The sequence below is a fragment of the Pipra filicauda genome, unplaced genomic scaffold (genome assembly GCF_003945595.2).
Source record: "Pipra filicauda isolate LSUMZ 115617 unplaced genomic scaffold, ASM394559v2 scaffold148_size1903560_pilon, whole genome shotgun sequence".
Classification (NCBI taxonomy): Eukaryota; Metazoa; Chordata; class Aves; order Passeriformes; family Pipridae; genus Pipra; species Pipra filicauda.
This window is the reverse complement of record NW_024103973.1, coordinates 1,285,552-1,299,924: the sequence shown is the minus strand read 5'-3', so window position 1 is coordinate 1,299,924 and position 14,373 is coordinate 1,285,552. Positions and strand designations below refer to the sequence as shown.

General features: G+C 44.2%; 1 protein-coding gene across 25 annotated transcripts in view; it reads left to right on the top strand.

Moving 5' to 3' along the window:
• Positions 1 to 14,373, top strand: part of CADPS (calcium dependent secretion activator) — a 211,808-nt gene that overhangs the window by 99,079 nt on the left and 98,356 nt on the right. For all 25 annotated transcript variants that reach the window (XM_027722983.2, XM_027722969.2, XM_027722966.2 and 22 more), the window contains exons 8-10: positions 3,204 to 3,343; positions 5,348 to 5,414; positions 13,421 to 13,529. In XM_027722983.2, the coding sequence (XP_027578784.1) occupies positions 3,204 to 3,343; positions 5,348 to 5,414; positions 13,421 to 13,529 (316 nt within the window). The remainder of the gene's footprint in view (positions 1 to 3,203; positions 3,344 to 5,347; positions 5,415 to 13,420; positions 13,530 to 14,373) is intronic.

Here is a 14,373-nt window from a genome sequence, read left to right as displayed (position 1 = left end):
GCAATCTCCAGGAACAGCCTGGGCACTGTCTGCCCATCTCTGCAGCACACCTTGCTCACCACTCTGTCTACATGGCTATGTCCAAGAAATCCATGGCCAGGAAAGCCACCGATCCTGTGGCAAGCCCAAGTGCAATATTTCCAATTATGGATTAACCTGTTGGGATGTTTCTTGCTACCTCCATGGCTACTTGTGTCTTGACACAAGAGAGTCTGTCTATACAACAACATTTTGCCTAATTAACATGGGTTTATATTAATTCTGTTCATAAAAATGCCAAACATTCTTCCAGGTCCTAGTGAGCTGTTGATTTAATTTATAACTTTATAGCACAGAGCAGTGCATGCAATCTTGTCTCATATAATCCATGTTCCCTTCAACTGTTTGTGTTTTCACATTTCTGTAGCATCCTTTGTTCTTCTCTTTTAAGAGTGTCACAGCCCCTTCAGGCTTTCCTCATCCACACCTTGACCCTTCCCGTTATCCTGTCCTCCTCTTTTTTTTGACAAGGAGGATGACCCCAGTAGGCTGCAATACTCCAGCTGAAGACCTACAATTGTTTTTGCTGCACAGCCTCATAATATTTTCAGGATTATTTTCAAAACCTACTTCAAACAGCCTGGCACCCTGCCTTTATCCGCTGTGGCATGCTGAGCAGAGCTTTTCACCCAGCCAACCACGATGCCATTCAGGGATTTTCCCCTGAGTGGTTACACCCGGTGCAGACCCACTTGCTTTGTAAGTCTTGTTTCCACTGGCAGCCATGAACATTGCTGACTTTGCTGGTCTCGGGAAGCAATTAACTGTGCATGTTGTTCTGAGAAAGATGTCAGGCCCCAAAGCAACCCCCCTTGCCCTGAAATGCTGATGAGCAAGCCCTACCAATACGCTTTCATTCCTGGTCCAGCAGGAAAACATCCCTCAGCTCTGAGTTTCTGTGGACCAGAGGACATGGGCCAGCAGTGGCAAGTGTGGGGAGCTGGCAGTGACTCCCCCTGGCCCGTGGCCACCAGTGCTTTCAGTCGACCAAACTTCAAAGGGATGCTCAGTGTGCCCGGAGCGGCCGAGAGATGACGCGTGTCTGCTCAGGCTGCATCAAGATTTCTTTTTTAATGTAACAATGAAACCGGGAACGTGTTAAGCCCCTGGTTTAGCTGTTGGAGTGGGCAGGAACCTGTCTGCATGGAGAGAGGAGGGAAGCAGGTTTTATACACAAAACACCCCTGCTCAGGCGCCCTTTGAGCAGTGGCTTTGTGCTCTGCCAGGCGGGTACAATGCCCACTTTCTATTGCGAGCGTTAAATTGGCAACCGGCCGCCAATCCTCAGCTCACCACTTTTATCCAAAGGAGCTGAAAAATGCTCCCAAGCCTTACAGCCTGCTGGATGGGCAGCTAAAGGCATGGGAATACATCCTGGCCCTATTGAAGCCAGTGGCAGGGCTCCCATGGATTTCAGCCATGCCAATACTTCATCTACTGAGAGGAAGGAGGGGAAGAGCTGTGAATTACAACACCACTGAGGAAAGTTTATGTGCCTTTTGATGAAAAAGAGTTAGAAATCAAAGTGGAGAGCATTCCAAACACCTTGAGTGGCTGCTGCCTCGCTAAGAGGTGCGGTTTAGCTCAAGTGTATGTGCTTGCATGACCTGCCTTGAAGTGGGATTCCTTGGATACTGCTCAGTTTGGGTCCATAATGTTTCCAACATCCCCCACCCCGTATGGAGAACTCACTTCTCATCTTCAGGATTTGCTTAAATGTATTTTTTTCCAAGAGTGATGCAGTACAGAGTGGTTATACTCAGTTATCTATGTGACTAATATCAGCTTCAGATTCCTGCCAGAGAAAGCAATTCAATAGAAGAAGTGATAAATAACATTAATGAATAAGGGTGAACTTGAGAATCTACTGATATTTACCTCAGGCTTTAGAGGAGGCAATAAAGTAAGGTTTAGAGTTATTCATCAGAGGGTAATAGTGTCAAGGATATTTTAGTGGAAAACAGCCCCTAGGTTGTTGCATCAGCAGTAAAGTTGAAGAGCAGAGGAATACAAGATTATAGTCTGGGCAGAAGCTTGGCGGGAACTTGGACAAAGCATGAGCAAGGAATGAGTGATGGCAGCACATCATTTAACGAGGATGAACACTGCCATTTGTAAAACGATTTGCATGCATAATGGTTGATGGATTTAAAGGAGATTCATCTCACTACATAGGAGTGGAAACTTGAATGAATTTGTGCCAGGCAAAGTCACCTCTGAGAGTGAAAGACCTCTGAGAGTGAAAGCATCAGAAGGACAATAGGTGGAGGAGGAAGAAGGTTAGATCACCTAAAAGGACACATATGGAAACACCAGAAGATGGTCGGTGTGGTTTAGTTCTGGGAGAATACTCTGTACCTTACTCTCTGAGAGAGCTGCTCAGCTTAGTAGTGGTGATGAATGAGTGAGAAAAGCACAGCTATGATCAGGAAAGATTATTCGCCTCTTGCAGCCTTTCAGTTACTTTGAGCCAAGCACTTGCACTGGTATTCATCTGCAGTGTGTTGCACTGATGTGCCCCTGCTGGAGACCCTCCCATAATTTCCTCACTGCAGATTTGATTTGCTGTCATAGCACAGTCAGACACAGCAGCCTATCTGTTGCCTACTTTATCCAGTCATCACAGTAAATAATCAAGCCAGCTTTCTCACAACTTGATAATAGCAGTAGATGAACCATTGTAGGTAGAGGTTTTTGAGCCCTGAAAACAGCACACCTCACGTGGGAGGTATCAGGGAGGCTGGAGGTTGTCCAGGTTGTACTAGTCTGAAAGTGGGCGATTGCAGTGGGCAATCTCAACAAAAAAACTTGTTGCTGCTTTGCTAATCACGTCAGTCCACCATCATGTCTAGACTGATTTACCTGGACAGTTGCAAATTAGTTTACCACAATCTTTCCATAAATGACAGGAGCTGATAATGAGGTTCTGTCTGCACAACTCCATGAGCTGATAGAGGAACCAAAGAATACATGACCTAATTCCAAAATAATAAGATGTACTTTAAGAAAGCAGTAAAAAGCTGTCCATCCTCACTGATGTGAATAGACATATCCAGACTGACTTTTAGGTCAAAAATAGCTCATCTGATGTGTTTCTGTTCCCCATTAAACCCCATTTTGTGAATAATTTTTCTCTTTAACATTGTTGGTTTTAATTCTTACAGGTTGTTCTCCATCCTACTCCTAATAGCCCAAAGCAGTCAGAGTGGCACAAAATGACTGTTTCCAAAAACTGCCCAGATCAAGACCTGAAGATCAAGCTTGCCGTGCGAATGGATAAGCCTCAGAACATGAAGCACTCTGGGTAAACATTTGTCTCCCTCTGAACTCATTTTGTTTTGACTGTGCATTAGGAAATTTCTCTTTTTTTAAGATTCTGAAAGAGAAACTCTTTTTCTCAAGTTCACAGGAGGTGAAAGAGAAAGATAAATATAAAAATGGCATTAGTTCAGTCCTTTTTAGTGCACTTTCCATATTCTTAGCATAGTCTTTTTTAATCCGAATGAGCTAAACAGTTTAAATTTTAAACAGTATTCATCAGGAAATTGCTAGTTATGCTTTTCCCTGTGAAGAAATAATAGGTGAACTGCCCAACTCTCTTGCTGAGAATAATATAATTTTCTAAGTTATTCTTTGTTTTCTTGTATTGGCTGCTCAGAACCACAAGTGCAGTGCACGTTCTGCTTGAAATAAACCCCAGTGTGGTCGCCATTATTTATACTGAGATATACAACATAATTAAATAGCAGTTGCCTGGAGCAGGACTAATGATCTGGAAGGTTAAAAGAGAAACCTCTTCCCTCCAGGAATCAGTGTGAGAGTCTCTGGGGCCAGAGAGGTCCCTGACTGCTTCTGCCTTTGTACAGTTACAAAGATCATCCTTGGGAAGGTCTAGCTAAGGCCATTGGCAAGGCTTCCCTCTCTTTGTTCTTCAGAGCTCAGGATGTGATAAAAAATTGAAAATGTTCAGGAAAGTCATTGTTTGGATTAACTCTTTCTCCAGTATGTTTTTGGTGCTATGAAAATGATGTCATTTCATTTTTATTTTCATAGCATTTTGTTAGATTCAATCCATTATTTGTGGTTTAGATCCCTCACCCTCTTTAATTCTTCTTTCTCCTGTCTTCTCTGCTGATGAGATCAGAACCAATAGCCACGTGTGAAGCTTAATTTTTCCACCATGATCACAGGCACCAAAAGCCAGAGAAGACAGATTCCCTGTCCTGCTTGTTTCCTTGACTGCACATGACAGCAGGGCCATTCTCAAGCTTTCTTCAACTAACATTTGATTTTTTATAATGCTGCTTAAAACTCTGAGGTTTATAACATCAGCTTGCTGCCAAAACTGAGGTTGTCTTTCTGTTGATATTAGCAGCCATAACAAAAAGGACAATTATTACCCTATTCTTGGACTAGCCAAGGACTCTGTGCCCACATCAGCATCACTTGGAATTTTGTGGCTTAAACGTTCATCAAGAGTATGCTGGATCTCTTCTGGTATAAGGAACCCCTACCATAACCAAAATGAAGTGTTTTTCTATTTCTTGAGCCAGAAAAAAAGTAATTTAATGATACATAAAACATATTAATGCTGAATAATATCCTTGTGTTTATTATTAGCGTGGTGCTGCCACTAGTTTTGCCATTGTCTGTGTCACAGTGGCCACTTCATCATAGAGATTAAATGCTTATTTTGACATTAATTTTAAAAGTTAATTCTTCCTTTCTAGAAAACAGTAAATTCACTCCTGCTGAGAAATTATTCAGTTTGCTTGAATAATCTGTAGCAAATCAATTTCTAGGAATTCAGCTGTTCAATAAAGTGTCCTGTTTAGTCAGTCCAGTGGATACTGGGACCCTGAGCAGTGGGTTTGATGTAGAAAGTATCCCTCTGTTTGGCAGCTCCCCTCAGCCAAATGGTTTTGTGAAGTCTTAAATTAACATTAGGGATTTCTCTCCCTTAATTCTTCCGTTACAAATGTAGTCTTTGCCCATCTCACCATGTTGTATCTATTCCCTGGCATCAAAGTGCTTCAAATTCTGACCAAGTTGAGAAAGACAAAGGGAAAGAGAGAATTAATACTGTGTAATGTCGAGTCTTTAGAAGCTTTTTGTGTCACTTTCTTTACAGGATATTTGTTCAGGCTAGAAATAAACACATTTGTGAATGCTGTTGGACTTGAGAGTCTTGTAATTACTCCTGCTCATGCAATAACTTCATTTTCTAGGTGTAAAGAAAATACACTGAAAAACAAGAGAACAACAGATAGTTACTTCTGTAATGAATTCACCTGTTCTTTTCTCCTAGGTATTTATGGGCCATTGGTAAAAATGTTTGGAAGAGATGGAAGAAACGATTCTTTGTCCTGGTCCAGGTAACAGATGTAACTAGAAGTGATCTTAAATCACAACATGAAATATTTAAGTCTTTCCTCTGGTGATTTTTGGTGCCTTGTGATTGATGCTGAGCTGTGGTTCTCTGTAGGGTGTCTGTTAAGTCATGGATTTTTTCTAAGCATATACACGTTCTCAAGGATATCCCAGCTGTGAGTTTCCAGATGCTCCTGAATGCTTGATGAAATGGTGAATCAATTTTAGTGAGGAATTAATGAGGTGAGGAGGAAGCTCAGTCTGTCTTGGCTGGAGGTTCTTGGGTGTAGATGCTCTTTTCTGAGCCTCCAGGTTAAATTTGGAGCCCACTCAAATCTACAGAAGTTTCATCACTGGCTACATCAGTCAGCATATTGTTCTTGGTGTTTATCTTGCCTTTACATTCATTATTGCTTCTCATTGTCTACAGCTCTCATTGATCGTTTTGCAGTGTCTTCCTTTTCCCCTTTTTTCTTTCTTTCACTTTCTGCCCCCCCAGTTTCAGTAGACCTGTGTATTTGACCATGATTAGGAATTTCAAGGAAACAGATAGATGTCCTTTGTGACCTAAAAAGATCTGATCAATACTTTGTGTGTTAGATCTTCCCTCACCTTCCAGTGGCAGCTGAAACCACTGCATGTGGCCCCAGTGTGAGCGATCCATCTCACACCAACCTGAGAAAACCACAGAGTCCTCTTGGGTCCATCTCTCCATTCTCTCTAGACTCCCAGGCTATGTTGTCTCCAACTGTGAGATATAAAAGCTTTGTGCAGAGTCCTGTATGAAAGCAACACAGAAATGCTCTGATGAAATAACATGGGATCCAACTGAGATCTTGTGCCAGCACAGACCTAAAGTGATCAAGTCAAAGGGTGAAATCCTGCTGCTACTGAAGCAGATGGCAGGTCTGCTGCAGAGGAGCAGGGATTTCACCTCTATGTAAGAACAGAGATGGTGTAAACCAGGTGCACCCAGCTCCACAGGTGGCATGGAGCATGCTTGTGTGCTGGCTGTCCTGTGCTGGTAAGGGCAGGAGTCCAGGCAGTCCATCTTCACCTTACACAGCTCGCTTCTCTGGTCATAAATCACCTACTGTAAACTGGCTAGTTTGGTTTGTGTTAATTATTGCTCCAAGTTCAGCTGTCTCAGTAGGAAACTTAATTGCATTCATTCCCCATTTGTCCATCACTGCTGGCTTCCTAAGTACTAAATTGTGGGGCAGATAAGAAAACCCATCCTTGGGAAGTAAAGGGGATTTATGATGTGCATGACCCAAATAAGTAGGAGGCTATTTGGAGAGACCTGTTGAGTACCTAGTCCAATAAACAAATGTGATCAGCAGGGACAGGTTAAGTGCTCGTTTTGGACTCCACATGGGGTCAAAATGGCCACAGAGATGGGCAAGTTAGTGTAGAGCAGCCACAGGAGATGCCTTCATCCCTCTTTTCTTTTGGGAACATTATGCACTGACTCTGTTCTTTGGCAGAGATTGAAGGATTGCTTTTCTCTGTGTGTTTCCTTTATTATGTTCTGAAATGAAGTTAGAAGTGCTGTGGCAGTCTGTGATTACCTGTAGAGCAACCGGTATTGCTTTTCCCTGAAAGACAATTCAGTCCTTTTAGATCAAGTTCTCAATTTTTTTTTTCCTGTGAACAAGGATTCTCCAAAGCAGAGAATCATCTTTCCTGACACGGTTTCTCCCATAAGTAAATCTGTTGATATTCTTTTGTGCAAGGGTTTGCAGGTTTGGATGTGGATTCCCTTGTCTCTCTTAAGGAGCCTTTCTTCTGGCCATTCAGTGTGGTTGCATTTGCTTCTCTAGTTTTCAGCTGCTATATATTCTTCGGCTTGCTGTGAAATCGAAGCTCTCAGAGTTATTCCATGTTTTCTCATGTTACTAGGTCTGTATTCGTCAGTTGGCATATCAGAGTAGAATTTGGCCAGAAAAGCAATTCATTTGAATAAGATGAGCAGACTTTTGCCCCCAGAGAGTCTCTCTAGCCCACCTCAGAAATTCCAGCTGCCACTGCAGCTTCTCTGTTATGTTACCGTTTGCTCAACATTTGGTGCAATGTAAAGTGTTCTGCCGTACATCAAATATAAACAAGAAACACTCTCTATGCAGTCCCTCAGATGTAGTTTGAGCATATTGAACATGTCAGCAGGCAATAAAGATGGAATAAAAATACTTTGCTGTCCGTATGTTTGTCATTTGCTTTTCATGCAATGCAAAGGATGGGTGCTGATACGAGCAGGGATTGGCAGTAAAGGTGTTGATGTCCAGGATGCTCTGAACTCTGCTAAACCACAGACAGAAAATAACCCCACAGGAAGGTGAGCTGGCTCTGTTATGTAGAGAATGGACAAGGAGCAGCCCCTCTTTCAGGAGCTCGCTCATCCACACCAGGCTCCTGCCTGCAGCAGAGCTGAGACATGGAGTCCAAAGCATAAAGTCCCTTTGGGATATAATGGTCTGGTCAGTCCATGACAGTGCCAGGAGGTCAAGGCTGTACATTTGGATGAATAACTGAATATTTTATTTCTGATCCCTTGTCTCTGTCGTTTACCTGTAGCATCTTCTATTGCAGCCCTGTCTCCTCTCTGCTTGCTTTGCAGAATAACCTCCTCCTCCTCCTGATCTTGTGCCCTCTCCTTCCCCTCTCTCCCCATTTCAAATGGGCACAGCCTCGATACCTTCAGTGCTATTGGGTGGTACCACTCTGCCTTTTGGTACCAGCAGTTAGGAAATTCGTGGTAATAAATACTTAAACTCTTCATAACCATTTAAACAAGGCACAAAGGTGCCAAACTGCATGGGCGGCACCAGGGAGGAAGGTGTTGATGGCAGTTTGTCTCTTTTGTGTCAGCGATGCCTCGCCGGCATGAACGGAGGCTTTGCGCGCGTATGGAGGAAAAGGAGCTCTGCTGGGAGCGCTTCCACTGCTACTTGGCTTGTGTAAGCCCTGGGGAGAAGGGGAAAGGAGCAATAAGTGCCTTGTAATTTGGGTGGAATAATCCCTCGCACCTTCTGTGTCTGTGTAACTGCAAGGGTTATACAGGAGTGGAGTGATTTGTTTGGGTATAGTGGGTGTGAGCAGTTCCTTTGTGCCATTTCTAGACCTGAGCCTCACCTCTCCAGCACCTGCCTTGCTGGGTGGACTTGGCTCAACCCCTCGGGGAAGGTTTACAGCATGACATGGTTGGCAGAGCTGGTGTGTGTGCTCCTCCAGCACGAATCCATGCATTAAGAGGGGTTAGTTTTCTCTTCCAAATGAATCGCAGTCCTCTCTGCATGCTGCCCACCCTTCTCGTAGACACCCTTCGAGATGAGCAGCAGAAGAGCAGAATACTGATTAGATGTAAATTACATGGCAGAGACTCGTTACTTGCCTAATTTTAAATCCTGAGATATGCAGTGTGAAAGTGATGGCAGAATATGGCCCTGAGCTTGGATGGAAATGGTCGGCAGCATCACAAGTGAGGAAAATGCTTCGTAAAGGCAACCGTAATGCCAGTGGCAGTGGTAAGCAAAAGCAATGGAGCTATTTAGGGCAAAGTTCTCCATGACTGGTTAGGAAAGAAAATGTACATCCACTGCGGATGTTTTAAGTGTTCCCTAAGTTGCTGTATCAACTGCCTGAGCACAGCATACAAATTTCAGCCAGTTTGCCAGTTAGACCCTTGATCATGCAAAGGCTGGGATTTTTGATAGCTGACAGAGCTTATATTAATTCTTTGCAAGGTCTAACGTGCTGTACTGGCAACAACACCATGGCTGGTTCTGGTGGGTTTGCTGGCTTTGCGATAGAAATTTCTTATAATGATTCTTAAGGGCAAGTGAATTAATTACACTGAGATTTCAGACTGAATCTGTTCTTCTCTTGTCATAACCCCATTTCTGTGCTCTGGCAGCATATGGGAAGTAACACTCCATGGTACCTGGATGACATGTCTGCTGTGTAGCTTGAAGCAGTTTTCAGCTGATTGTGTCTGATGGTGTTTGCAGAATGTTGTTGGAACCAGATCAACTCTCTGCAGATTAAAACCAGTTGCAGTGTCTACGCCTGGATCTATTGTTCTAGTGACAGACTCCCTAAACTCAGTATAATTTAGACTAACAGTGACAGTTCATGCTTTTAGCAAAACTCAGCTGACTCGGGATAAATTGAAATGAAGTAAGTGTTCGGTAACTCTGAATAACCACCAGAATTTGAAAATAATTCAGCAGAATTGCAGTGTTGCACACCAGCAGTCCTAGACTGTGGTCCTCAAACCAAGGTAAATGACCCGTTGGCTGGTCCCCATAATCATATTAAATCATGTTTTCTGTTAGACCCTTGCTGAAAACTAGGCATAGGTGGTGATTCTTGAGAAATCTTGAGTAAGATGATACATACAAAATGTCTGGAAACTGCTGGTTAAACAGATGCCACAGCCTGTTACATCTGCACATCCCATCCATGCTCACATGGGACACCTTCCCACCACGCAGCCCTACCCCGGGAGAGCACACACACCTCCTGCTTGAAGAAAGAAGTTGAGACAACTGCTATGTGCAATTTTTTAGAGCTGAATGGATGTGCTGAGATGTGAAATCTATGTTGTTTTCACTTTTTTTTTCTTTAAGCTGGATCATTTCCTCTGCTCATTTGTGTCAGGAAAGGGCTCGGGAGGCAACATACAGCTGCAACCAGAGGACAAGAGTCTGCCATCAAAGTGTAAAACTGTATTACAGCTGGCAGTATCTTCGCACGGTTTCTCTCCCTTGGGACAAAATGCATGCTGTTAATCTAGGAAAGGTCCATTTAAGAATTTAACCCAAATAGGGCGGCGTTGTGTCAACAGTGAGAAAGGGGGAGGCGAATGACTGAGCTCAGAGTGTGAGGCATGACAATTAACAGGTTTGAGCAGGATCCTGGGGAAAGCAATGCTCACTAGAGCAGGAGTCTCTGCTGGAGAAACAAGGACGAAGTCAGGACTGGTTAATGCATATCTACTGTATTTATTAATCAGTTGGATTATATAGCTGGTGACAGAATATGGTCAAGTGCCAAGAAAGTCAGATTTAATTTAGCAGCCTGGGAATACTGAACTTTGGCATTTGTCTCCCACTGTCTTCTTCCCCTTTCCTGAATTTCTTTGTCTTTTTCTCTTTTCCCCCACTTCCTTTTCCTTATGTTCTTTTGTCTCAAATTATTTCTCAAAGCATTTTCCCTCTTTTGTAATGAACCAGCCAGGACTGCCTTGGATTAGTTCCCTTCTTTTAGTTTCTCTCAGTTCAGCTTCCTTAGATGCTCCTTTTCTGGCCCTCATCAAGTCCCTGGATGAAATCCCAGCTGCTTTGAGAGTTTGTCCCTCACTGGGCAGAGATTTTTCCTCTGTCTTCCTTCAGTTTCCTCTCTGTATCTGTGTTTTTTCCAATTACTCAAACCATTCATCTTGCCCGTCCCATCTGCTCGCTCGCTCTCATACTCAGCTATGGTTCAGTGTGAACTCAGCAGGCTGTAAGATTAATTTGTGCTATTAACTGTTTCACTTGTCTGGCCACTTCTGAGCTTCTACATAAAGGAGACTCTGTAAAGCACAACATTTTAGAGGACTGATGAAAGGCAACTGCAATCTCCACTTGACCCTACAGTGCTGTTCAGCAGTGAAGCATAACCATGACATACCGAGTCTTCTAGAATCTCATTTTCTTGGGTTTTGCTTTACCACTGTTTGTAAATGGAAGGAGCCACGTTGCACCAGTAGCCATGGCACCAGCTTCTCTCTGACCCCAAGCAATAAATGCTTTGGGCAGCAGGATAGGGCACACAGGCTGGTTAGCCAGTCCTTGAAGTCAGTATCTTGAGTTGTTGAGGTGCAGGCACTCTGCTTGGCACAGTTGGCACCTCTTCCAGAGGCCATCAATAGCCGTGTCCTCCTTCCAGCCTGATCCTAACCTGCTCGTGCCAGCAGGCTCTGCAGCATTCCTGAGCTTGGGCTTTGCCCTTGAGCTGTGTGAGTAGAGAAAGAAATATGAGGTGAACCCAGGTGAGCCCTGGCTTACCACACGTTACAGACCAACTTGAAGGTTTGTCTTAGAGATCTCTTCTACTAACAGTGTAGGGCATCTTCAAAGGAAATCATGTGCATGCTAACAGGAGAGACCTCTGTCCCAGGATGGCTCCACCAGAGCCTACAGTCTACATCTGCCTTTTATGACCTTTAACATGAGAAGTACAAGCTCTGAGCATTACTGCTCTGTTGGTATGGTTGGCTATTTGATAGGGATGAAGAGTATTTTCTGGGTCCAAATAGGAGCAGAATTACTTTTATATGAAGAAGAACCTGAAGTTCAGACCTTGTGTTCAGGGTCAGAGAAGTGGCAGCTGAACTAGTGAATGAATTTTACCTGTTGCTGTAGAGCGTAGAAGAGAAGCAAAAAAAATCATTAGTGGTATTAATGTTTTCAATCAACATCAGCGTAATTAGCACTTATTTCAGGAATTGAATTATCATGAAGTTCTGGCTGTCTAACGCAGGGAAATCAAATCCTTACCTCTCAGATGAGATCTCCAGGAGTTTCTCATTAATCAAGTACGTTCCAAAGTTTCTCCAGGAGATGGCAGCAGTATACTGCAAGTACAACTGAATGAACACTGCAGGAGTCTGAATGTTGTGCTGTGGGGCACTGGGTTATTTTTAGATTTCTTCTTGTTAATCTTTTTAATTTTTGTGTTGCCGGTACGATGGTAGGCATGCAAAGTTCAGAGCATGGAATATGCACTGGTGTGCTCCTGCTATTGGTCTGTTACTTGTCAATCTTTCGTCAGTGCTGGTAGTTTTAAGGAGGATGCAAGATGCTTAAAGCATCACTTTTAGTCTTACTCCCACAAATGTGTTAATGATAGGGTTTATTCTTAGGTGGCTCTTGGAGCTGTTCCTGGAGGAAGGCACGGTGCAGGCAGGGCTGCTGGAGCAGGCTGGCAGTGAGCAGAAACCCATAGAGGGCAGCAATAAACCGAGCGGCGGCTGGGAGACTCTGTGCCAGTAGATGGGTCTCCCGACTTAGATAAATTACATTTTATTAGTGATAGATGTCACCAAAATAAGGGCTGCATGTGTCTTTGTAGCTGAGAGATTTGGCTGGAGTTAGAGGGCAAAACCCTCAGCCCAGCCATGCTCCCACCTTTCAGGATGTCTCCCAACTTCCAAAAAATGACGAGCACGACTCTTTGCCACCCACTAGAGTTTAAAAGTTTCCTCCAGAGGTCAAGAAAATGTCCAGACGAATAAAATTACGTCAGGCATCCAGGATGTGACACAACCTTAACAAAGTCATTTGAAATCATTTGACAGTAAATTTCCCCGTGAGTTCCTAGCCTGGGGCACGGAGAATCCTCTCCTCTCCTCCTCCCTGGACGAGCCTCTCGCCGACCATCCAGATCGCAGCACGCCGAGTACACGCGGGGTCTTGATGCGGCCTGATGGGCTCCTAAAGGCGATTCGGGAGCCTGGCAGAGCCCCCGCAGCTGAGTCGGCTTCCGTCAAGAGCCTGACATTGAATGTATCGTGTCATGCAGATGGTACCTCAGAGGAGTGAGAGCTGCCATTTACAGCACTGATGACAACAACTGCCGAGATCAGTGGGATCTTAAGATTGCTTTAATATGACTGGCACCTAGCAATTTAGCTCACATTGTTTGTGACAGGGTGTCACTCTTGCACTTGTCTGGGGATGAATGATAGAGGGTTATAAACCGTGGAGCTTCCTCTTTTGGAGGAAATTAAACCGCTGTATGTACTGATGTGGAGAATTAGATGCCTGCCGCAGCAGGATGTGTAAAGAGAGGTATTTGCAGAAGCCTGGTAAAAAGTTTAGTCTGTCTCATATGGGCAATGACCGTCAAAATTACCCCACCACCCCCAGCCCCTGCAAACGTGCTGTCAGCGCGCAGCGTTTGTAAGCGCTTTGGATTGCCTTGTGCTGACCACACGGTGCCATCTTAGCTTTGTGATTTCCTTCAGGTTAGCCAATATACATTTGCTATGTGCAGCTACCGGGAGAAAAAAGCTGAACCTCAAGAGCTGCTGCAGCTCGACGGATACACTGTGGACTACACGGACCCACAGCCAGGTACGGGGCTGACGGGTCCCTCTGCGCCCGTGGGTGCTTGACTCACCACACGTGCAACTCCCCAACAGGAGTCTTCTCTCTCTCTCTCTCTCCCTGCCTGCAGCTGAACTGTGATCAGCATTATTCTAAATATGTTTGTGTTTATACTGATCATTAGCTATGCATGACTTTACTATAAATAGATCCAAGAAACTGTGCTAAGAGTTGCACCAGAGGAGAGAAAGACTCGTCTCTTCTGGGGAGCCTAAGTGAATTAAACGTGTAAATCCCAATGAAATTTGATTGTGAACTGAATGCTCAAACTGAGTAGTGATTCTAACCTGTGCCTTCAGTTTATATTCCCTAAATTAAAGATTAACAGCTGTGCCTGTCTTTATTGTAGAAAATATTTATGGGACCAAGCAGCCGTTTTGCTTGCCCCATTCTCTGTCTGATGGATATCAGCATGTGGAAGGGGCAGGGACAAAAAGGGCTGGTACTTGGAGGTACCTGTTGAATGGTGAGACCCTTCTCCAAGTGGAAGAGGGTCCAAGTAGACTTTTATTTCAGCGGGGCAACACACTGAGTGTGGTGATCCTCCCCATGCCCTGGATAAGGGTATCCCCAGAGGAGACGAAGAAAGGCACGGTAGGTTGGTTGTCAAGACCTTTATTCCAGGTTAACGGTCATGTTATGGAGATGGGAAGATGTGTGCCAAATCAGGGAAAAGGCAGAAATAAGGGCATCATCCAAGCACCTTTTGTGCACTGTAAGCACTGATGCATTCGGTCTAATGGGGAACCTCCCACCACATCCCTTCAAAACCCATTTTTAATTGGGCTCCAGTGCTGCAACTCACATGGGA